General features: G+C 44.5%; 1 protein-coding gene across 1 annotated transcript in view; it reads right to left on the bottom strand.

The window, feature by feature from the left end:
• The window catches only part of LOC137346751 (LHFPL tetraspan subfamily member 7 protein), a 312700-nt gene extending 288110 nt beyond the window's left edge, over window positions 1-24590 (bottom strand). Inside the window, exon 1 of the mRNA XM_068010530.1 lies at window positions 23739-24590. Coding sequence (XP_067866631.1) covers window positions 23739-24050 — 312 coding nt within the window. The 5' untranslated portion in view covers window positions 24051-24590. The remainder of the gene's footprint in view (window positions 1-23738) is intronic.
• Between the last annotated feature and the right edge of the window lie 666 nt (window positions 24591-25256).

The raw sequence follows: 25256 nt of genomic DNA, 5'->3' as shown, positions 1-25256 counted from the left end.
TGGTGGGGAAGAGACAGTTGCCCACCTCCTTCTGGAATGTGTCTTTGCAAAGCAGGTGTGGAAAGAGATGCAGTGGTTTTTGTCGAGGTTCATCCCAAGCAGCTCTGTAACACAGGAGTCTGTGCTCTACGGGCTGTTCCCAGGGACGCACATCGAGATAAACATCAACGGCTGCTGGAGGACCATCAATTCGGTGAAAGACGCCCTTTGGTCTGCCCAAAACTTGCTGGTCTTCCAGTGCAAAGAGCTGTCCATGACCCAGTGTTGTAGACTGGCACATTCCAAGGTCCAGGACTACACGTGCTGAGGGATGCACTAAAGCTTGGGGCAGCCACGGCAAAGACTCAATGGGGAAAGACCATCGTGTAAGGTCCTCCCACCAAAGTGAACTGTGGGGCTGGATCCATGGAAAACCCCTCAGGCTGTATCCAGAAATATGGGTTTGCTGCAAAATGTACATGGCAGGTAAAATGAAATGGAACGGTTGTGAGGCAACTCACTCCTGTATTGAAAGAAATTGATTTCCTTTGCACTCTTTGTATTGTCAACCTGGTGCTGTTTTGAACTGTTTTGTAATGTATTTTTTACAGGTTTTTCTGAATAAAGTATATTTTGGAAAAAAAAACTTCAAACCTCATCAGGGGAACCCGGTCAATGAGGTGCCTTCTCCCTGGAGCTGTAGCCTCAGCAACAGCCACCGCTTGTGGTGGCGCTGTTGAGGCTACTGGGCTGCCGGCCCTCTGATTGGGCCAGCAGCTATTGGGGGCGGGCTACCGTCTTTAATTAGAGCTGCTTATTGGCTGGAGTGTGGGTTTGGCAGCCTATTAGCGGCCATGGGGGTGGGTACAAAGGCGAGACTGTGCAAGTGTGGGCCCAATTTAAACACACCACGGCAGCCATTACTGAGGTGGGAATGATGACGGAAACCGGCAGTGCTATTTTTAGCGCCGGCCCACCTCCGTTCCCGCCTCTGGCGAGACGTAAAAATCCTGGCCCTTGAGGTCAAGTTCAATAGCAAGCTGTGAATTGAATTCAATAAATCTGGTAATTTATGAACTAGTACCTGAGAAAATGACCGTAAAAGCTGCCAGAGTGTCGTAAAAACCCAACTTGTTCACTAATATCCTTCAGGGAAGTGAACTTCCAGCTGACTCTTAATGGCCTCTCAATTGTAAAAGCGTCACTATCACCACAAGGATTGGAGCAGTTCAAAGAGAAGGCCCACCACAACCTTCTCACTGCAACTAGGGTGGGCAATAAACTGTGGTCCTGCAGCATCACCCACAGCCCAGGAATTATTTTTTTTAAAACAGCGTATGGTAAACTGTTATGGTGAAAGAACTCTGTCACAACATGATTCCAATGAAGGCTTCCTGATACTTTTCTCTTTTTACAAAATAAATGAGACATTAGACATAAACCCCCCAAGAGAATAATGGAGTTGGCAATATGAAAGCAACTCTATCTTATTTCACTCAACAATGGCACACCTGAGAGTGTCTCCTGTTACCAGGGATTACTTTATGTAATCAACCAGAACTATAGTTATATTGATTTCAAATAAATCTCTCTAGTTCAATATTCTCTCGCATTTCCACTACCTCGGCACAGCAGGGGACAGGCTTTAGGCCAGGCGCTTTCTCCAGTTGCTCTATCTTTCTTCTGTAGCATTACAGAATTCACATCATTAAATGTTCCCTGCACATAATGTGTACTCATTTGCCTGCAGTCTTTTCAGGTTTTCAATATCACCATTGCGTGCACAAAATGTTTTGTAGACCAGTCCAATGTTATATAAATGCAACGCAATTTCTTTTACTCTACTTCTCCTCCGATTATAGTGCACACTGTATAAAAGCTGACAGCACCACATGTATCATACAGAAGCCCATAGCCATTTATACAGGAAATGTATGCCTGTTCTACCTTTCTGAGGTGCTAGAAGATTGAATACTGACTTCAGCACCAAGATAACAAGCTGCTTCACGGTGCTTTTCTTTTTATTGTTATGGCTGGCATACAGAATGCTGCATCCTCCATCAGACAGGACAACCCGGAATAATATAGAATCATGCAATCATACAGCACAAAAGGCCTTTCAGCCCAGCGCATCTGTGCTGTCTCTTTGAAACAGCTATACAATTAGTCCCACTCCCTGCTCTTTCCCTATAGTCCTGTACGTGTTTTCTTGGACGAACCTGGTTCACTAACTTCTGCATTATTTCTCTCTCTCAACTAATGAATACTGTTTCTTAACAATAGGGACTTCTACAGGCAGGATCCATTCTCCTCCCTCTGGAGCAGACCCATTCTCTGCATCTTCAACTCCTCTTGACATCAACACAAGAGGCAGAGATTTGAGGGCCGGTGTTCTGAGCTGGCAGGGGTGTCTCCACATTGTTTTTTTGGTGTTCACTTAAAAGAAACATTAGGAAATATGTGACACAGGGGGAAAACTTCAGGCTGGATTTTGTGTTAGAGCGGGGGGCTGAAAAGGTGATGGGTTCCCCGCCTCAACCTTTTCACGCCCTCCACCCCTGCCCCCCACCCCCCCCCCCAGAGCGAACCTCTGTGCACCCCCCCCCCCCCCCGCCTCGCACCCCAACTTGGTGGGGGGGGGGGGGCACATAAAACCCCAGCCTTCATTTAGCTACAGCAGATCAGTTTATAAAGTTTTGCTGTTTTCTCCGCACCTCTGCACCATCTGAGAAAGTGTCATGGCAGACATTTTCTAATCACTGCACTCTGTTCCGTGATATATGGAGTGATGTCCATCCTCTCTCTCTCCTCTCATTTAATACAGGGCGATTCTTCTCCTCATGACACATCAACTTCAAAGCACAAGCCCACTTCTTAGCACTAACCATGGCGCTCCTGCTGGTCAAGATGAACTTCAACATCCACAATATGGTCGGCCAAATCATCAATGAGGTTGAGAGGTCCTCTTTAGACCAACCACAGGTCATCACATTTTACATTTAAAAAATAAATGTTCACATTGAAAAGGAGATCACATCTTCCTCTTGAAAATGTTGACATTTTTATAGCACATGGAAAGCAGAAGCAATGCTTAAAAGCACCCTCTTGCTAACTCTTGAAAGGAAACATAGTACAGGTATTCCAACTGGTGACTTCATGGACACCGTTGTAAACAACATTCTTTTAGAAACTTTTGCAGCTTTGCTTGAAATACTGAACAAAGGAAATCTTCATGAAGATGTATATGATGTCTCTCCCCTTGGAACCACAGGAACTTACCACACAGTTGGCAGCACAGCATTTAAAGGGCAGTAGCATCCGAGAGGGACGATTTATGTTACTTCAGTTCGGAACAAGAAGAACGTACATTTTATACATTCATGCCTTTGTTACCTCTGGATTTGAATATTCCAATGCTCTCCTGGCCAGCCTCCCATTTTTTACCCTACATAAACTTGAGTTCATCCAAAACTCGGCTGCTTGTATCCTAACTCGCACCAAGTCCCATTCACCCAACACCCCCGTGCTCGCTGACCTATACTCCACTGGCTCCCAGTCAAGCAACGCCTCGATTTTTAACTTCTCATCCTTGTTTTCAAATCCCACAATAGCCTCGCCCCTCCCTATCTCTGTCATCTCCTCTAGCCGCACAACCCTTTGAGATCGCTGCACTCCTCCAATTCTTGCCTCATGTTCATCCCTCCACCATTTGTGCATTCAGCTGTCTGGGACCTAAACTCTGGAATTTCCTCCCTAAACCTCTCCACCTCTCTATCCTCCTTTAAGACGCTCCTTAAAATGTCCAAAATTTTGGTCGCCAATCTTCATACATGGTTCAGTGTCAAATTTTGTTCGATAATGCTGCTGTGAAGAGCCTTGGGATGTTTTACTACGTTAAAAGCGGTATATAAATGTGAGTTGTTGCTGTTGCATTACATACCAAAGTACTTACAGCCAATGAAGTACTTTTTGAAGTGTAGTCACTGTTGCAATATAGGGAACAAGGCAGTCAATTTGCACACAAGATCTCACAGACAGCAATGCAATAATGACCAGACAATCAGTTTCAGTGATGTTGGTTGAGGGATCAATATTGGCCGGGACACTGGAAGAACATCCCTGCTTCTCTTCAAATAGTGTTATGGGATTTCTTACCACCACCTAAGAGGACAGATGGGGCCTTGGTTTAACATCTCATCTGAAAGATGGCTCCTCTGACAGTGCAGTACTTCCTCAGTACTGCACTGGAGTGTAATCCTTGATTCTGTGCTGAAGTCTCTGGGCTGCATTTTACCAGATCAGCGACGAGCTTCAAAAATGGCAGGGTGCATGCGGGAGATTTACTCCGTGGAGCCACCACGATATTTACATGGATGGGGTAGAGCATCCCCGGCAACAGTGTCTGGCGCCACTGTGCAGGTGCCGGTGCCATTTTTAAAGGGCTTCAAGCCCTTCCACTGCACCCAAATTTTTAAAGACATACACACAATACAATTAAACATAAATTTAATGAAAGAATCAAGCCTCTCTCCCACCCCCCTCAATGACTAAACAATGTATCATTGCCCTCTCCCCCCAAAAAAAACTTACCTTGCTATCCCAACTTTCCTCCCTGAACTTTATTAACTTTCAACTTCAACCCCTTTCCACCATCCCCTCCACCAATCACATTAATTTTCCCCGCTCCCATCTCCCGCCCTGAAAACGTACCTCCTCCCCACTCCCCATCAGTGTTCCGCCGGGCTTCACTGGTCGGGGATCGGATGGCGCAGGAGTGCCGGCCACTAACCGTAATATAGGAGCAGGACGGCCAGCGCCACGAGGTAAGTATTTATTGCTTCATTAGCATTCATTAGAATATTTAAATTTTGGCCCCATCGCCAAGAGGCCTCGCCACCGCCAGCAAAATGGGGCAGACCCTTCCCGGCGTCAAGACCCGTAGTGGGTCTCTCCCAGAGGCATTTTCTGCCCCCCCCCCACGGCTACGACCCCCAACGTCAGGGGGACCGGTAAAATTCAGTCCTTTGTGTAGGGCTTGAACTAACAGCATTCTGTATCAGAGGCAAGAGTGTTACCACTGAGTCACGGCTGGCTGATACCAAGCAGGAGAATTCCCGCACTTTACTGCTGTTACAGTGTCTGTTTTCTAAAGGATTACTGCAGAGTCTAAAAATATACAGAATGTCTGCTGCAGTGCTTCATTTTATGTAACAAAACAAATTTTTTCCAAATTTGTAAGAAATAAATAAATCTACTTTACATCAACACACAGGATGGTTGGCCCTGTTGCAAATACATAAAAAGGAAAGGAATCCCTCACAGTGACCCAGTTCTTGACATGCAGCATGCAACGAAGCCACACAGACCCTAAAGATCCCAGGTTTGATCCTTGTTCTGTGCTCGGTGAGCTGAACGTAGCCATGGTGGCCCTGCGCCAGGGAGGGGAAAAACTCTTTGCAGGACTCCTGCTCCTGGCTGCTTCGTGAATGCTGATGGACATCGGGGGAAGGACGCTTTTGCGCTGCCACCTGTAGTCGAACGGCCGGCTGATGATGTGAAAAGCGGAGGATGGCTGGCACCAATTGCACTGAATCTCAGCAAGAATCTGCATCTTCAGGACAGGAGGGGTGACAATTGGTGGGAAAGAATGGGGGAAGGGCTTCATTGTCTTCAACAAAAATATAGCTCATTTAGGATATTTGATTTCCCTGATTCTGAGCTGGAGTTACAGCAAAAGCCCTGCAGTAGGGAAACAAAATACTATCCTGAGGAAACACATACCTCCCATTTGGTTAATTAATACAGTAGGAAAGACATTGAAAGTGGCCCATTCTGCTACTTAGAGGAAGGAGGTACAGAGCCAATGGGGGTAAAAGAGTTGAGGGGGAGGGTGGTGAGGGGGGAGTGAATAAACAAGGGTGGTGAAACACTGAAGTAGACAGTCTGAAATGACAAAAGCGACATATGTGACAAATGACAGTGTAATTTTAATCCATTTGTTGCCGCTTTTTCTACTGGCAAATCTATTTTACTCTTTCAACTTACAAAAGTGACAACTAAATAAAGAAAACAAGGGTGATGAATTCAGCCAAGTTCAAAGGACTTCATCAGTGCAGAAAAATGACACAACACAGCATAAATCAGAGCTGTCAAGGGTGGTTTGCATGCTGCACCAAATCAAGCCAAGAAAACATGGTTGCTAATGGCTTTGTTTTATCAAAGGGGTGCATGGAAACTGGCCAGAAAGACTTTGAAAAGAGAAAAAACCAAGAAGAATTAGCACATCAATGCAGCCCTTCTCGCACTGACGGAATTTAACGGCACTCATGAAAATGTAACAGCAAGCAAGACATTTGCTCCCAGTCAGCCATAGCAGACACTTTCTAATCACTGGGTTCTGTACCCAGACAGTGCCTCGCAGACACCCAACGAGTCATAAAAATTCCACAGTTAAAATGGAGATCACGTCCTCTTCTTGGAAATTATGACATTTTTATAGCACTTAGAAAACAGGAAACATGCTTAATAGCACCCAATTTGTCTTCGGTTCTGATGCCTCCTGTAAGAAAGCACAGTACCGGCAATTCAGCTGGTGACTTCATGGATGTCATTGTGTCACTTACAACCAGTCTCATACTTCTGCCTTGTCAAACTGAGTACGTTACACTGCACATCCCTGATTTTAATCGCTCCATTGGTGGTCATGCCTTCAGCTGCCGAGGCCCTAAGCTCTGGAATTCCCTCCCCAAACCTCTCGTCCTCTCTTTCTTTAAGATGCTCCTTAAAAGCTACCTTTTTGAACAACCTGTTAGTCACCTGCCCCAATATTTCCATATGTGGCTCGTGGCGAATTTTATTTGATAATCACTCCTGTGAAGCACCTTGGGCAATATATAAATGCAAGTTGTTGTTGTTGTTGTTGTAAAATAAGTGTCTGTATTAGAAGAAAGTGGACTATTCCAAGGTGCACAGATGCAATCACATATGGGGCAAGGTGGTGGGGGGGAGGGCGGGGAGTATGGATGGAACATATCTGTCCAACTACACTGACAAGGATTGAGTCCCCTTCACATCCACCACCACGCAGTCCGAATCCCAGACTTGTCCCCTGATGTCCCCTTCACATAATGCTGCTTCTCTGACCAAGGTTTTCAAACAATGGTGCCCACGCATGATGCCCTCCAGAACATGGTAATCTTTTTCGATACTTTCCAGATAATAATGTCAGGAACTAAAATCATGACATCAGGTGGTGCAGGTGCCCGCGCAGGGAATGTTTTATGGCGGAATCAATAGTAGTCAGTTTCAGGAATCGGAGGCCTAGAAATTTGTTGGCATTGCGCCCATATTCGAGTCAGAAAATGGGCACCTAGGGCACACTGCATCCAACATGGTGAACGGCATGCACATGCACATGCCTCACCTTCCTTCTCCAAATTAGTTTGCCCTGAAGCCGCCAGTGCTGGGCCAGCTACATTCAGGAAAAGCATGTCTACATGGGGCCTAACCAGCAGGTCTTAAAGCGACCACTGCAGGCTGCTATGAAGAAATAAGTTTTTAAAAAATACTTCCCTGACCTTGGAGCTGGAAGGTGCAGTCATGTTCATCCCAGCTCCACTTTTAAACCACGGGCCGCTGCCAGCCACCATACCCCCTCCCCCCTCCCCCCCAATCCCCCCCAATCCCCCCACTTTCCAATCGCCGCCTCAACAACCCCCTCCGATCAACCCCCTTCAGATTGCTCACCCTCTCCCAATCGCCCCCTCCTTCCCTCTCCCAATCGCCCTCTCCCCCTCCCTTCTCACAAGAAGAACCTGACCTACCCATGATGCAGCGGCCCCGAATTCTAAGGTGCTTTGCTGGGTAACTACGTGGGATGTCCAGCCGGTGACTGGTGTAAATGCAGCCAGAGGCCTAATATCTGATAACTGTCCCACCGCAGGGATCGTTCAGAAAAAATAGTTCACTTTGCTTTTTTTAATTTTCAGTTTTACCCTTTAAATGTTGGTCATATTGAGAGAAAATGATATATAAGATCCCATGGATCTGTTTGAAGTAGAGCAGAGGTGTCCTGATCAATATTTAACCCTCAACCAACATCATTAAAACAGATTATCTGATCGTTTATGGCATTGCTGTATGTGGGATCTTGCTGTGCGCAAATTGGCTGCTGCCTTTCCCTACAATACAGCTATGACCACATTTCTTAAAAGCACTTTGAGCTTCTTTGGGATTCCCTGAGGTCGTGAAAGGTGCTATAGAAATGCAAGTTCTTTCTTTTTAATGAACATGTTTCTGAAATGTCTTTGCTGAGTCAGGTCTCTACTGGTTCCTCAATGTAAAGCAATTACACTGAAAATCTATCCCCACCACAACCTCTGCCCCCCGTCAAGAAAAATATGTTGAATGTGCAGATAGAGCATTTTTAAAAATTGGGGCTGAACTATTTAACCTGGCGGGGGCTACTGAGTGGTTTAGTGACATTAAAACACTCTCATCTCATCTCTAGGACTAGGGCATCACTGCAGGTCAGATACCAATGGGGATGATTATCTCCACTTTGTGAAGGCTGTAAGGGTCTTAAGCAAAATGTATTTTTGAAATCTCAACCCAGTCCATCACAGATTCGAGTCCTTAGCACAAAGTACCCATAATTCAGCATTTAATTGACAATAAATTGATAAATCTACTCAGAAAGGGAAGCAAAGCCCAGCCAGGAACATATTCTCAGTTAATGGAAAACCGTATAAGTTGACCTTTAAAAAGCTCTGTTGGCATTGCATGATTTCAAAGTATCAATATGGCAGCCTCCATAGGAGCCAGTGCTTCAAGAAGGGAAAAAAATCTTTGTCTGTGTTTTTTTAAAAAAATTTTTTGGACATGGTCAACACTTACAAGGCAGTATTTATTTCTCACCCCAGCTGCTCCCAGGGCATTAACAGTCAACCATGTAGTGTGGATTGGTGACCCATGTAGGTGAGGGTGGCATGTTCCCTACCCTAAGGGCATTAGTGAGCCGGTTGGGTTTTTACCAGAATCCTGCGACTTTATTGGTGCTCGCCCACGAATGAGCAACTGTCTCTCAGAATGCAAATGTGCAGCCATGTTTTCAGCCACTGCTCTATGGTCTTTTTTTAAAATAAGTTATGTTCAGTGGTGGTTGAGAGAGGAATATTGATCACGGCACCTCCCTGTTCTTCAAAATGCGCCAAAAGATCTTTAAATTTCATCTCAACCACCGGGCCATCCAAAAGGAAGCATCTCCAACAATGCAGCACTCCCTCACTGCTATACTATGGATAGATTAAGGAAGGAAATTTTGACTTTGGGTGCTAGTGCCAAATGAATGATATTGGATGATCTGCCTGTTATAGTTATTAATCAGGAGAGATGAATAATGGGTAGCTGATTCTATAATGCCTCTTTTGCATTAATACCTAAATTCAAAATTACCACCCATAATCTAAGGCCATGGAGCGGGACTCGACCCAACAAACATTTGATTCAAAGGTGAGAATGCCACCAACTGAGTCACGCTGACAGATCAAGGGATTCAGTCACTAAATTTCTGAAAGGAACAATCAGAAACCTTCACTCGTGATGCAACAGCACTAATCCTTTTCATCATATGTTAATCGTGAAGAAACAAGGGCCCAACGTTTGCAGTCAGCGGCGATGCAAAGGTGCTGACCATGAACTAAGCCTCACTGAGTAAACTAGCAACCTCTCGGGCAAGACTTTCACCTCTATCACTGTGCAGTGCCACTGCAACAGATTGCAGTGTTCTTTACTGGGGACTCCAAGCGTGCAGCAACAGTGATGTCATCAAGCTGTCCAAGCAGCCAATCACAATAAAGGATTTTCATCGCCATGCAAACAGGAAGCAAAAAGCACTAAAATAAAACCACCTTTAAAATTTTTTTACATAGAGCAGATTAAAGATTGTGACATACACAGGAAGGAAGGGAGGAGCCAAAATATTCTGAAAAAGGTTTTAGAAATATTCTTTAAAAAAGTTAGTTTAAAAAAATTTACTAGTTATCATCTAACAGCAGTCCATGAAAGTAAGATTAATTTTTCAAGGCCAATTCTGTTCAGCAAATGTTATTAATCACATCATCATTAAAAACCCAATTAAACCTGATTGAACAAGGTGTAACTTTTTATGGGGTCTCTAACAATGATGTGGGGGTGGGAAAGTTGAAATTCTCACTGATTTCAGTGATTGCCAGTTCTGGCGGGTGGGGGAAGGGGTGTCCACAGCGCTGGCTCTGTCGGAGCCCTGAGTAGCAGAATGCAACTTCACAATCTCCGCACTAATCAGCACATGCCTGATATCCTGAATTGTCGGGGGTGTGGGTAATGATGGCAAATGCTGACGGTTCATCGTCAACCCATGCTCCGCCTTCAAAACCCAGCTCACTAACATTAAGCATCTTAGAAACAGGCAGATCACGAGTAGAGGGATTGGCATAATAAGAAGGTAAAATATTTTCACTGTAAGGTGGGACACAATCCCTGAGTAAATGTGAGCATTGCAAACCTCAAATTTGACAAATTGATAGATTCTAATTATATTGATTTTGGAAAGAGCACTATGTGCTCAAGGTGGCTGTGGTGGGGAAGAGACGGTCGCCCACCTCCTTCTGGAATGTGTCTTTGCAAAGCAGGTGTGGAAAGAGATGCAGTGGTTTTTGTCGAGGTTCATCCCAAGCAGCTCTGTAACACAGGAGTCTGTGCTCTACAGGCTGTACCCAGGGACGCACACTGAGATAAACATCAACTGCTGCTGGAGGACTATCAATTCGGTGAAAGACGCCCTTTGGTCTGCCCGAAACTTGCTGGTCTTCCAGTGCAAAGAGTTGTCCACGACCGAATGTTGCAGACTGGCACATTCCAAGGTGCAGCACTAGGTGCTGAGGAACGCACTAAAGCTTGGTGCAGCCGCAGCAAAGGCTCAATGGGGAAAGATTACTGTGTAACGTCATCCCGCCATAGTGAACCGAGTGGCTGGAACCTGTGTAAAACCCCTCAGGTTGCATGCATCAAAATATGGTTTTGCTGTGTAATGCAAATGTACATTGCATGTAAAATGGAATCGAAGGGTTGTGAGGCAACTCATGTTCTGTATTGAAGAAAACTTATTTCTTTTGCACTGGAATGTCAACTTGGAACTGTTTTGTAATGTATTTTTTACAGAATTCTATGAATAAAGTATATTTTTGGGAAAAAAAATCAATACTTCTGGTATTATATAAATAGCTTCCTAATTATTGTAAAGTTAAACTTTCTCTTCATCTTAACAATGGGATGGGTTGAAACTCTGCTTCAGTTTAGAATATCATTTAGTGGAACTACTCATGCAAGAAGATACAGATAAGTCATCACACTTCTCCCCATAAAAATTTCCCTACTTAATCAACATTCTGCCATCTTTATTCCTGCTGGGGTACAGTCACCAATGTGCCAGGACATTCAAAGGGTGCCCAAAGTTGCCATTTTCAAGTAAGTCTTGAAAATGACTTTTGCCAAGCTATTCAACCATGGAGTGGGTAGGATCACAATTGATACATGGGTTTGCCAATGCCAACATTCAGCTAGGCACATTTTTTGACATGTCATTACATAGTGAATAAAAAGGAGAACTGTGGCTGATTTCCCCTTCCAGCCAAGGGCACTGACACATGGCCCACTGGCCGTATTGCCACCTCAGTCAAGAGTAGCCAACTCTATAAGATTCAGTTCCACACTGGTTGCACTAACTACTCAATGACCAACGGCAATAAAGTGTTAGTTGTAAAGATAAGATTTTGATTTTTGCAGCAAAGAGTTGTAGAAGAGATCCATTAGCTGTTGAAACAACAAGAAGTTGTTTGCTGAGGGATTTCTTCATGTTGTTTTACAAGGCACTGCAAACTGTGCTAGCAGATAAACCTTAAATTCTATTCAAAGATGACAGAGCAACCATGGAAGTCATACTACTGAGGTGTATCTCGTGTGGAGCATCAGTGAACCGTAACTGATATATATTCCCTGTGATTCAACAGCACAATTTTTTTAAAACTTGACTGTATGTATTCGAAACGTCACATAGCTCTGAATAATACAACTAAACTCTCAGTATCTGTGTGGCTAGGGCTGCTGTCCTTGCAACAATGTCTTCCCCGCCACTTTGGATTTATCTTGATCCATAATAAATGCAAATAAATAATACATATTGTGCAACTTCTGTCTCATTTCAAGTGGGAAGTAGATTTAGCCAATATCCTCTGTGTCTGCGTTATACAGTCTTTCTGACCCACGCAATAAGACAGGTTAAATTCTTTACTATGTATTATCCTTTAAATCTGTGCGGTAAAATGACAGCGCAGCTGTCTTTTATTGAAAACTGCTTGTGCGCCTTCATTCTCTTATCTTAGCTTTTTAATTCAAGTATGTCTAATGTTTGTGGCAAGAATTATCTTTGCAGTACTAAAGGGAAGATCACAGTTGGTGTATAGGATCTGCTAAGGCCAGTATTATATTCTAGACTGCATTTTAAACAATATTATGTAGAGCAGGCAAGGGCTGTCCACAATCCACTTGCATTGTGATAGGTTGTTGGAAAATGTTGGATGTTCCACAGCAGAAACGTATGGGTGTAGGCTCAGGGCTTGCAATCCAAACTCTTTTTTAAATTATCCACTGTTCCTGTTTGCTCCCTTCAATAATCTCTTCCTTTTGCGTATCCTCTTCCAGTTGGGAGGACGTGGAGCCAATGGATCATAATTCGAGTACAGTGTGATGGGCAATGGCAGTTTTCCACTCTTACCCCATCACCCTCTAGAAGTAGGTTATAATGGACCCTCCATCATGTGGCCCTCCAGCCAGAATCCTGTCTTACTGTGTATGTCTCTGGCCAGAATCCAATTACAATGAAGACCTCCAGCCAGAAACTTTGGTTACAGTGATTTTCTCAAGCCAGAAACCCCTGTAGTACTAGACCTCCAGCCAGAAACCGCTGAACTAATGAGACTTCGAATCCTGGTAGTATCAGATCAGATCACTCTAAAACTGGTAGAATCAGACTGATAGAAGTACTCTAACTGTGCTAATAGAGGTGCTAACAGCACCTTTCCCAGCCTCAGGATGTCCCAAAGCACACTTACAGCCAATGAAGTATATTTGAAGTGTGGGCCACTGTTGTAATGTAGGAAACGGGGCAGCTAACATACACACAGAAAGGTCCCACAACCTGTATGAGACAATGGCCAGACAATCTAGTATCAGTCAGAAGGAAGTATCCCAGAACTGACAGCATCAGACTGAAGTAAGTCATCTAAGTGTCAGTAACAGATAGAAGGAAGTACAACTCGTAATGTCAGATGGAAGTTCATTAGAACTGCTGGTATCAGACTGAAGGAAGTACTCTCAAACAGATCAATTAATCCAGCTTTGTTCATAACACCTTTGGAAATATTACAAACGTACAAATTAGGAGCAGGAGTAGGCCATTGTTAAACAATGAAAAATAACTCATTCACTTAAACATCTAACCTCTTTTCAGAATAGTTATTAGGTCAGCAATCATAATGGAGAATGACATGATATAAATATAGTCCATTTGAAGTGAACACATAAATTTCACAGGTTCTAAGGTGCATCTATATATGTTCATAATTTATAAGGAAGCAGTGGTGCTTTGGACAGTACTTGTGGTTTGAGAAATCTTACAAGGTCAATCAATATTCTGCCAATGGCTTTCCTTGATGGATGGTTTGGCAGGTGGATTAAAAGACAGTGCACATCATTACGATTAAGATTTTACTATAAATCACAGCAGGCTGAAAGCAATGCACCTTTGCCATTCTGGAGTGGATTCAGTGTTGCCCAGCACTTTCCTTGTTCTGCTGGGTCTTTAAAACAATTTATAATCAGATACATCTCTGCAAGACTGAATTTATATTTAACCAAGTATCGCTTGAGCTCTTTAGTTGTTGCAACTGTTTACCCATTGCTGTGTGGTTGGGTCCTTGCATGGCGACTGTTACAGATATACAATTATCCTGGTGTATGCTGTTATTACACTGAATTTACAAAAGGTTATTCTCATGTTCTGGTTAATCTCCCAACATCTGGCATGAAGCACAATGAAAGGCTAAAGTTTTCTGGTTACACTTTAGTTTTAATAAATAAACCACAGTTCTGAGATTTTAGACAGCTGTTTAATACAATAAAAACAATGGCCCAAATTTTGCATTAAGAATAACAGTGAAGCTATCAGTCTTTAGGAGTAAATTGGACAGCAACTTCCAGCGTCCCCACATGTGCAATTAAAAATTGCCCTGCTCCTCCATAAGATTCACTACAATAGTAACTCACCAGGAGACTCAGTATTAAAACATATGAAGAGCATGAAGTTGCTGTACTCAACCACTAGTTATCCACTAACCATGCCAGAAAAGTCTAGGGCCGGTGCATTCAGGTTTAAGTAATTTTTTTAGCAGTGTGATAACTCTTAATTACTACCAGACAACCTCTTTAGCACTGAAAATTAACTTTTGTAAGTGTGGAGCCTCACTCCTTCAGATTTTAATTATTGTTGGAGATTTTTCAAACTTAAATCTTTTAAAAATGCTTCTTTCCATCTCTTTTGTCTTTTTCCCTTAATCCCATCTTTCTTTCCATCTCTTTATTTCTCCTCTCTACATGATTCAACATTGAATTAAATTCTAACTAATAGCTCCGAGATTAAACCCTGTGGAATCAAGATTTGTCTTGAGCGGTGGCACAGAACGGGTGGCACTGGATTGGTCACCTGCTATACACAACGCCTGAGATTCAGTTCCTTTGCAGCCAATGGAATGAACTGGCAGGTGCTGCATTTAATGCGCGGCCAATCTGATTCCACCCGCTTTGCACCACTACCCAAGACAAATTTCTATCCCCCGCATGTCTCCGTGAGGATCCTTCAAACTGATTGGTTGAACTGACAAACAGGGCTGGGTTTTCCCTGCGGACTTCTGAACCTTGCCGTCAGGCTCAGATATGGGTCAGAAGCTCCCATGGCAAGTTTGAAGGCGGGGGGACATTTAATCGGGCCGGATGGTGACGGGTGATTACCCCACCTCCACCCCAAATAAGTCCACGGCAGAAGATCCGTGGATGGACTTCCCACCCCGCAGCCAATTGAGGTCCTTAAGTGGACAGTTAATGCCCATTCGGGGCCTCAACCTGCTGCCTCCAGTATTAGGCCAGTGGCGGACGGGGGTCTGCCCCCATGCGGGTTGCTTGCTGGCTTCCGGGGCCAAGTTGTGGGGTGGGGGGTGCGGGGCGGAATGCGGTCTCTCGTTCAAAGGCACTTAATGCCTGATCAAGGAGCCCGCCATCGGGAAGGGGGTGGCTGAGAGCCCCACCACCCTGCTGCTGACTTCTCCTCACCCCATGACCCCCACCATGCAAAATCCCATGATGATACAAGGCCTCGGGTGGATGCATTACCAGCAACAGCCACTGCCACCGCAGTGGTGCTACTGAGTAAAGGAGCCAGCTGCTGCTGCCCAGCTAAGTGACTGTTGGCACGAGATGTGTTGGGCCTTCCCCGGAGGAGGCAACGCAGGGCTCCCGCTGGCTCTTCAGCCACTAGCCAAGACCCCTGTCACCTACATAAAACACCACCACAGTGTGGGAAACAGTCACTCCTTGTGATTACAGGCCTTTCCAGCTTGAAAGCAGCAGCGGGATGCCCTGGCAGGTGAGTGAGGGAGAGGACGTTTGAAAATGGAGGCGCCCTTTTCTCCAACATTTTCAGAATTTAAATAAAAAATGGCCTTTGCAGCCAGGCCATCATTGTGGAGTGTGGTGGTTGGGGGGTAACCCTCTACAGGGTGGCCTCTGCCTCCTACTGCACCAAGCAGGCAGGGAGGGCCTCCAAGCCTGCCTATAGTGCTGGCCCCTTGGTCTGAAGCTATGAGGCCGACTCCAGACAGCTAAACTGCCCCCCCTCCAAATGGAAAATGGAAAATCCCATTCGGCCTCCTTCAATTAGCCTTAAGTGGCCATTAGTTAGTTTAATCAGCTACCCACCACATGCAGGTGGGTAGCTCTGCCACCATTCCACCCGCCCCTCCCCCTCCGCTTCCTCATCCTGCTTCCAGGAAAATGCCCTTAGGGCAGGATGGAGCCAGAGAACTGCCACACAGGTTGGCGGTGCTATTTGTAGCACCCACGGCTCCGTTTCCAGTCCAGCAGGGGCTCATAATCCAGACCACTGTTCCTTGCCCTGCTCACGCACGCCACAGATCCTCTGAGGAGGGTAAACACAGTGAAAAGGATCTCTAAATACTGCAAGTTGCCAATAAAAGCCTACAAATAGTCTGTGGGCAGCTGTAAGTGTATTGAATGGCGAGTATTGGTCTTTCACCATTGATTGCAAAATCAAGGTCCATGCTAAATTTGCCAATGACACCATGATAGTAAGTTGTCAAGAGGAGATAAAGAGTTTACAAAGGGATATAGATAGGTTAAGTGAGTGGGCAATAATATGGCAGGTGGAGTATAATGTGGGAAAGTGTGAACTTGTCCTCTTTGGCAGGAAGAATAGAAAAGCTATTTAAATGGAGACAGATTGCAAAACTCGGTGGTACAGAGGGATCTGGGTGTCCTGGTACATGAATCACAAATAGTTAGCATGCAGATACAGCAAGTGATTAGGAAGGCAAATGGAATGCTGGTGTTTATTGCAAGGGGAATCGAGAATAAAAGTAGGGAAGTTTTACTGCAGCTCTACAGGGCCTTGGTGAAACCACATCTGGAGTACTGTGTGGAGATTTGGTCTTCTTATTTGAAAAAGGACATGATTGCATTAGATGCAGTTAAGAGAAGGTTCACTCAACTCATTCCGGGCAATGGAGGGCTTATTTTATGAAGAGAGGTTGAGCAGGTTGGGCCTATATGCATTGGAGTTTTAGAAGAATGAGAGATGATCTTATTGAAACATCAAAGATCCTGAGGGGGCTTGATAGACTGGATACCGGAAGGATGTTTCCTCTTGTGGGGGAGACTTGAACTTGGGGACATAGTTTAAGAATAAGAGGTCTCCCTTTTAAGATGGAGATGAGGAGAAATTTTTTCTCTCAGAGGGTCATTAGTCTGTGGAATTCTCTCCCCCAGAAAGCAGTGGAGACTGGGTCATTGAAATGATTCAAAGTGGAGTTGAGACCACAATCACTCAGTGACTGATCAAGGGACCTGGCTTCAGGAAGAGGGAGGCCTGCTGAGAGCCAGACCCCTGCCCTTGCTGCCAACCCCACTACACCCACGTCCCCCACAGGCCTCGGGTGGGTGCATTACAAGGATGGGATAAATAAACCCATGACTTCAGCACTGAAGTAGCAGCAAGCTAAGTAAGTCAACTCCACAGCAAGGCTCTACACGATCTAATAAAAATTAATCAAATGTTAGTTAACCAAGTGCTTACCAACCACCGCTACATATGCCCGGGTAACCTTAGAATGAGATCAGACCATGTCAGTTGGCTCTTTAGAAGTTTCAACTACTGGTGGACATTGCAGGATATTGTCTGTCTCGTAAATAATGAGAGTGGAATTACCACACAGTACAGTATTCTTACATTCTCGCAGGCATTTTTAGTTAATTGGGTCATTTGTTTTATTTTAGTCGTTGACTCCTCCTAGCGTAGAGGGAATACTGCACTTGTAAAGATAATTGTTCTCTTGGCATTGGGCTTGTCGAATGCCACTCCATTGGTCCAAGCAAATTAGAGCCAACTACCACTTAACCCTTTACCACTCAAACCAGTAATATTCGACGCAGAGAGAGACAACCTCTCAGTCCCAGTTAGGTCACTGGGATTGAAATTGCTGGTGGATGCCCCACAGTTTATCTGAGGGAAATAAAGGCACCCATTACATTAATGAAAATGGGTAAAGTTCAGGGAACTAGTGGGTTTTTAGAAGAATGCTAGAAAAACTTGCTCAAGTAAGCATTCTTATTCAAGCGCCCAGTGAGATGTTACCACTATTTTTAGTCAATTCTTCATATTGAAGTATGGTTTAAAATCCTGATCAATTACCAGCACTGCTTCTTGCTGACTGGTACCAAAACCTGTTGATAATAACTAAACAGGATTGAAAACGCCCTGGAATCAAAGTCCGACGCCTCTGAGTATTGCCGCAAAACATATCAGAGTGCCCATGCCCACTCCTGTACTCTCACTCCATGTTGGAAAGGCATTTAGAAGATTCAGCAGCCATTCCTCTTGTCAGTCCTCAAGGTAAGGGAATTCAATCTTTTATTCACTTTGTCAATCTGCCCAATTTACATGTGCCCCTGATTCTCCCCCATTGCCAATGACCGTAAAGGTACAAGACAAGGATCCTCCATGCCATTGCAACTGTTTGTATTGATTATCAATCTAGTGGCTTTGGCCTTACATGCCTTCTAAAGTATCCAGAGGATTACAACAGGAACTCAAAGAACAATGTCTCATGTTCTTGTATGTGAGGTTAGCCTCTCCTCTCCTTCCCAAACATCTTAGTTACAGCAAAGCAATCAGGACCATGTCTGTATACAAGAACAACTACTTCAACATAAAGGCTTCAACTCGCTATCCTGGATGGATTCTAAACTAGTGTCGGCTTATCGTAGTGGTAACACTTTCACCTCTGAGTCACAGGATCAAAGGTTCAAGCCCTATTCCGTGACTTGAGCCCATAACCTGGTCTGACACTTCAGTGCAGTACTGAGGGTGTCATCTTTCAAATGAGAAGCTAAAACCAAGGGCCCATTTGCCTTTTGAAGTAGATGGAAAAGATCTCAGAGTAATATTTGAAGGAGAGCAGAGAAGCTCTTCTGGTATTCTACCTAATATTCCTCCTTCAACCAACGCACCAGAACTAAAATAATTGCTTATTACTGTTTGTGGACACTGCCAAATGCAAATTATCTGCTACATTTGTCCAAATTGACTTTAAAAAAAAATATTTAGTTCATGGGATGTGGGCATCACTGGCTAGGCCAGCATTTATTGCCCACCTTAATTGCTGTTACTCTCAAATGCCCGTAATTTATTAGCTGTGCTGCATTTTGGGACAACCTGGACTGAATTTTCCAGGGTGGGTTGCGATCCCAACATCAGGATGAATTCCAGGTTGGGAACCCAGAAGTGGTGGTGGCGGGACGACAGACGCGATCTTCCCGGAGGCGGACAATTAGGAAGCCGCCTCCAGGACCCCGTCCAATTAGGGACTGAGGCTGGGTTCCAGTGTCGGGAGGTCCAATCAGCACAGCAGCAGCACAGGATGGCCGGCAGGAGATGTGAGCACTGCCGAGGCAGGAAGGCAATCGCAAGGGAGGCTCAACATGGAGGCGCTCTCGGACACCTTCTGCAAATTTAAGAATGAAGAGGCCCACAGCTGGTCGGGCCATCGGTGTGGATGGAGGGGGGAGCCCCATCACAGGAGTGGTTTTGGCCATGCCTGTGGCCTTTCATTCTGGCGGCTCCTTCATTGGGGCATCAAACCTCCTGCTCCGATGGCCCCCTGGCCTGCCACTGGGAGGCCACCTCCAAGGAGTTGGCATGCTTGGAACTCAGCAGGGGCTGCTCCAACATCAGGAAGAGCCTGGCGCCGTCATCAACATGCCCCCAGCTGGGCCATTGATGGGCCTAATTGCATACTCACCACTGTTGGGCGGATACTCACTGCTGCATTGACCCATCCTCCAGCAAGATTGTCAGGAGGTGGGAACACATTGGGGAGCTGACCCTGATGCGTTATTTTCTAATCACTGCCTCCAAACCCGCCTCTGTGGGGCTGCGAAGATTCTGCCTGAGAGCGTAAAAGGTGCTTTGAAAACACTCATTTGTTCTTTCTTTATGGAAGCTAGAATTTATGAAATGTACTCTTGCTGATAGTGCTTCCTGCTAGGAAAACAAAGTCAGAAAATTAGCTTTTAAATGTCTGAACAAACACACATAAGGAATAATCTACAATATGCCCTGCCAAAAGCCCATAGGCCAATAGAATAGGAAATTAAACATAGGAAAGCTGGGAATCTAAAGGAAGAGTCAGATAATCCTGAAAGCTGACTCGTAGCGACACTCCAAAACAGAAAGGGAGGAATCAAATAGGAAAGAGAAGGTTTTGGGCCCCACTACCAGAGGGTAGGGTTGCACAGCAAATGTTTGTTTATAAAACACTGTTGTGCATCTAGCATAAGAGGCGAAGGAGCGAGAATGGATAATATTCCAAAAATAACAAAGCAAATATGAATGAATTGTGCACCATTGAGTTGTGTGCGTATTAAACCCAAGAAAGCTTGCTTTGAATAAGTAATTTTCCATCATGTCTGAAGCTGAATCGTTTAAAGCAAAATTCCAGCAGGGTTACAGTACAATAGGAAAGGTCTTGTTTATTTTGCAGCTGTGTAGATAATGCTTAACAATATTGCATTAGTAGTTAATATCACAAGATATTTTATATCAACAACAACTTATATTTATATAGCACCTTTAACAAAATAAAACATCCCAAGGCGCTTCATAGGAACAGTATGAAACAAAGTATGACACCAAGCCATATAAAGAGATATTAGGTCAGATAACCAAAAGCTTGGTTAAAGTGGTAGGTTTTAAGAGATATCTTAAAGAAGGAAAGTGACATAAAGAGGGAGAGAGGTGTAGAGAGGGTATTTCACAGCCTGGGGCCTAGGCAACTGAAGGCACGGCCACCAATGGTGGAGCGATTGAAATCAGGGATGCACAAGAGGCCATAATTAGAGGAGCGTAGATATTTCAAAGGGTTGTGAAGCTGGAGGAGATTACAGAGTTAGGGAGGGATGAGGCCATGAGGGATTTGAAAACAAGGATGAGAATTTTAAAATCAAGATGTTGTTGGAACAGGAGCCAATGCAGGTCAGAGAGCACAGGGGTGATAGGGGAACAGGACTTGGTATGAGTTATGACACAGGTAGCAGAGTTTTGGGTGGCCTCAGGTTTACAGAGGGTACATTGTAGGAGACCAGCCAGGAGTGCATTGGAATTGTCAAGTCTAGAGGTAAAGGAGGTATGAATGAGGGTTTCAGCAATAGATGAGCCGAGACAGGGGTGAACTCAAGCAATGTTACAGAGGTGGAAATAGGCGATCTTAGTGCTGGTATGAATACGAGGTCAGAAGCTCATCTCGGGGTCAAATGTGACACCAAGGGCTGAATTTTACATCCCCCAAAGAGCGGGATGGTGGCGGGGGTGGGGGGTGGTGGGGTGTGGCATAAAATGGAGCGGGAGGCTTGGGAGGACCTTCCTGACCCGCTCCTGCGTCTGCCGCCAGTTTACACAGGGAGGTGGTGGTGAAAAACAGCCTGCCTGCCCCAGGCCAATCACTATCCCAGAATTGATTTTTTTCTCTTCCCCTATTCCTTGTTTCCTAAAGGCAATTTAAGGAAAACTCTTCTATTGACAGCACTGGCCCTGTGCTAAATTCCCCAACTGGCCATGTGTAAGCCTAGACAGAGATTGTTGACTAGCTATTCCACAATGGGGTCCATCACAGGCAAGCCCCAATCTTGTGCTCATCTGACATCAACACCTTCATGCCTCCAGCAGAAGTCACTGTGATTGGAAAACTAAAAGCACAGCCAATTTGTTTTCTATTCCAGTGATATTCAGACTGATTGTGACATCTAGCACTGCCATCTTAATGTCTTTTCTTATTCACTGTATAGTCAGTGTAGAAGTGGAGAGGGCACGACAATTATTCCAATTCCTGTCCTGTCATCTCATGTGGTATTTACTGTATTTCAGTCGCATTTTAGTCCAAAAATGCCACCGTGGCCCTCCAAAGGGTTAATTTAATGAACTGAATCAATAGATAGTCAATTAGTCCAGCAAATAACCAAATTATACAGACAGATAACTTACATCTGCCATTTTAACAAGTGCTGTCAGCCCCCGATAGCCATAAACCTGCTCAAAATGCAGAAAAGCCAATATACTAAAACCACATCTCATTCAATCCAACTGTATATCACTGATGATCTATGTGTAACCTTTAAATACACAGACCTGGTCCAAGCGCAAAATACTCCTGAACTACCCAATTTTGAATGCTCCGCACACAAGCTGTGATTAATCTGCTGCCAACTTTTATTTAGAAACAACAGCAGACATTAGAAGTCTAGTCACGTTTTGGTTAAAGGAACTGATCTTCTTGCAAAAATGTTTGCCAAACCTATTTATTTTGTTTGTGATTGAGTGATGATCCAGAAGAATTGTACATCATTTCCACACATGCAAGTAGCATGATGATGGATTTAGACACGACATGCATCAATGTTCTATGAAGTTTGCCAATGCTTTTTTTTAAATGAAGATCCTTCCTCTTTAAGTGTTATCTATCTGGGTCCTTGTTTATAATGGGTTTCTAAACGAATATCGAATAGGTCTTGTGGCATTATAAAAATGGCTATTTTTAATCTCTAACATAGAAATTGCGATCAAAGTATAATTCTAACCCATGGGCAAAATTCCTTGACAAGCTCCTGCGTTTACAGTCAAGATTCAAGTAAATTCACAAAAATCCTGAAGTTTTTGCCCGAAAGAAACAGTCCTGGGGATGGATACGCTAAATTCTATTTAAAAATAAAGTTCTTCGTAGGCTCATGGCACGCTGTATTGGCTATTCAATTGAATTAGGTACATAAACAGTAAAGCAGTCTTGCTGCAATAGGGTGGACTGGTGAAGGAGCGAGGTGAAAGACTGCGCCTCCTGCTGGTTTAGGTTGAATTAAGGCACATTCCACGCAAAAGAGAGCTGTCAGCTAACGAGACGCCTTTAATTCTACTTGTTGTCAGGGAAGCTGGTGCATAAAAGAGTTCAAACAGAGGTGATCTACTGTCTTGAAAGGCAAGGCCCCAATATATTATGCTTGCATTAATTGAAGAAACAGTGACAAATCTCATTAAAGGCGCTGACTTGTAGATTTACAGAGAAACATGCTCCATTTAAATCCAAGCACAGGGTGAAACTGCTGCACATCACTGACACATTAGGCTTTCTGCGAGAATCAAACATCGGGTGACCTTACAGTCAACGCAGATAAATCGCCGGGGTTAGAAAATGCGAGGAGATATTGGGCAACAAAGTCAAAAGCCACATGAAAAAAGAAACCTATCGCCACTTTTAATCTTAGGAATCTAGGTCAGCAGTGCTGAAACTGAGAGCCTGAAAAAGCATGGAGACAGGGCAGTGAAGGGGCGGTAGGACTGGACATTGTAGGGAGAAACTGCATCTTTTAATTAACCACTGGAGTCATTTGAAGTTTTTGTCTCCTCCTTAATGTTTTCCCCATAATAGTGATATAAATCATTGATAAACCCATCATTGAATTGCCAAATCTTTAAAAGAGCAAACAATATGGGGAAACTATATTCAAACCAAATATTATACAAATCATATAATCAATCTCTCCATTCACTAATTTACCTCTGGATTATGCTACCAATTGCCTGGACTAAGTATTTGGGTTGTTCATAAATATTAATCCGATGTCTTTTTTTTTTTCACCTTTCAGGATTTACAAGTAATCGGTGAGGTTTTCAGCAGGTTTCTCCAAAACTGGTTTTGTGCAATCAAGTGACACATTTATTGCAACTTGTGAATGCAACTTTCTCCCCTCCACTGCCCCATCCAGCCCGGCTTTCTCTCTCCATCTCAGTCAAAACATTAAAAAGCAAAAGCCCCGCCACCAAAGTGATTTACCTGCCAGGAAGCCGAGGGGATGTCGGCGAAGCTGCCCAGCCCGCCGAAAGTGTAACAGTTGTAGACGGTCTCTGAGCAGTGCCAGAGCAGCCCAAAGCTCACCGAGTCTTTGCTTCTCTCTTTGACGATCCAGGCCGGCGAGATAAAGCTGAAGCTGCAGACTGCCACCAAGCAGCAGGACAGCAACACCCAGAGACAGCCCACACAGCTCCACATCCTCTGGGCTTGGGGCAGGAGGCTGTCCGCCGGTATGTCCACCAAGCCCAGCTCCGCGCCCGCTTCTTTCTTTTTCCGATCCAACAGCGAATGCATCTGGAAGACAACTGAGATGTTTTGTGTGTGTGTGTGTGTGTGTGCGTGTGGGGGGGCTCCTTTATCTCTCCAACCCTCCCCCTCCCTCCTCCTTATTAAAATCTTCACATCAAAAATAAAAAGTCCAGCTCACAAGTAAGATCAGTTTATAACAGGATCTGGCATCAGGTACTTGGATCTGTCCACCTAGATACTGATGATTTTTAAAATATATATAAATGATCGTCGACAGGTTTTGTTTTTGTTCAGCCCCTTTCGGATTAATCCCGATGATAAACTGGAAGGCAGAGTGCTCGCTTTAACCTGCAAGTGTAGTCTCTGCTACTCTCTCTCTCTCTCCAGCCTCTCTCTCTTTCCAGAGAAAGGGGAGATTTTCACTTTGCTGTCACAGATTGGTTGATGCTTCCTCTTGGACTTTTTTTTGCATCGCTTGCCCAATACCACTAGACGCAGACAGGTGCCTGTTCCATCTGAACGAATCCAGGAATGGGAGGGGAGGGTGGAGACCCTGAGGGAAAAGGAAAAAAATCAGCAGACAACAATTGTCTTGACAAATGTGCCGGGACTTTCACAGCTTGAGCTCAATCTCCTCCCTCGTGTAGCCCGAACAGCAACCAAAGTGAGAGAGGCAATCACATTCGGTCTAGGCTCGGGAGGAGGTGCTTGATATCTGCTCTGTAGAGTGTGTGTTCGCAAGGTAAGTACATAGAAGGCTAGAAAAGAGAAGGCTGAGGGGTGACCTGAGAGAAGTCTTTAAAATTGGGAAGGGTTTGATAAGTTAGAGGTAAGGGAGAGGGTTCCACTTGTGGCAGAGACCAAAACTAGAGGTCACTAATGAATCAAATAAAGAATTCAGGAGAGACCTCCTTATCCAGAGAGTGCTTGGAATGTGGAACTCGCTACCACAAGGAGTAGTTGAGGTGAATAGCAGATGCATTTAAGGGGAAGCTGGATGAACACATGAGAAAGAAAGGAGAGGAAGGGTATGTTAATGGGGTTAGATGGAGTGGGAGGAAACTTGGGCGGAGCATAAACTCTAGCATTGACCAACTGGGCCGAATGGCCTGTTTCTGTGCTATAATTTCTATATAATAAAAGATCTGCTACCCTAGACCTCACAATATTATGCTGATGGAATAATGTAAATTCCAACCTCATTTAAAAGATCAGAAATTACAACACAAAAGGAGCCCCTTGGGGCTATTT

This window comes from Heterodontus francisci, chromosome 30 (assembly GCF_036365525.1).
Source record: "Heterodontus francisci isolate sHetFra1 chromosome 30, sHetFra1.hap1, whole genome shotgun sequence".
Classification (NCBI taxonomy): Eukaryota; Metazoa; Chordata; class Chondrichthyes; order Heterodontiformes; family Heterodontidae; genus Heterodontus; species Heterodontus francisci.
Note: the sequence above shows the minus strand (reverse complement) of the source record. Positions and strands in the feature narration are given on the sequence as shown.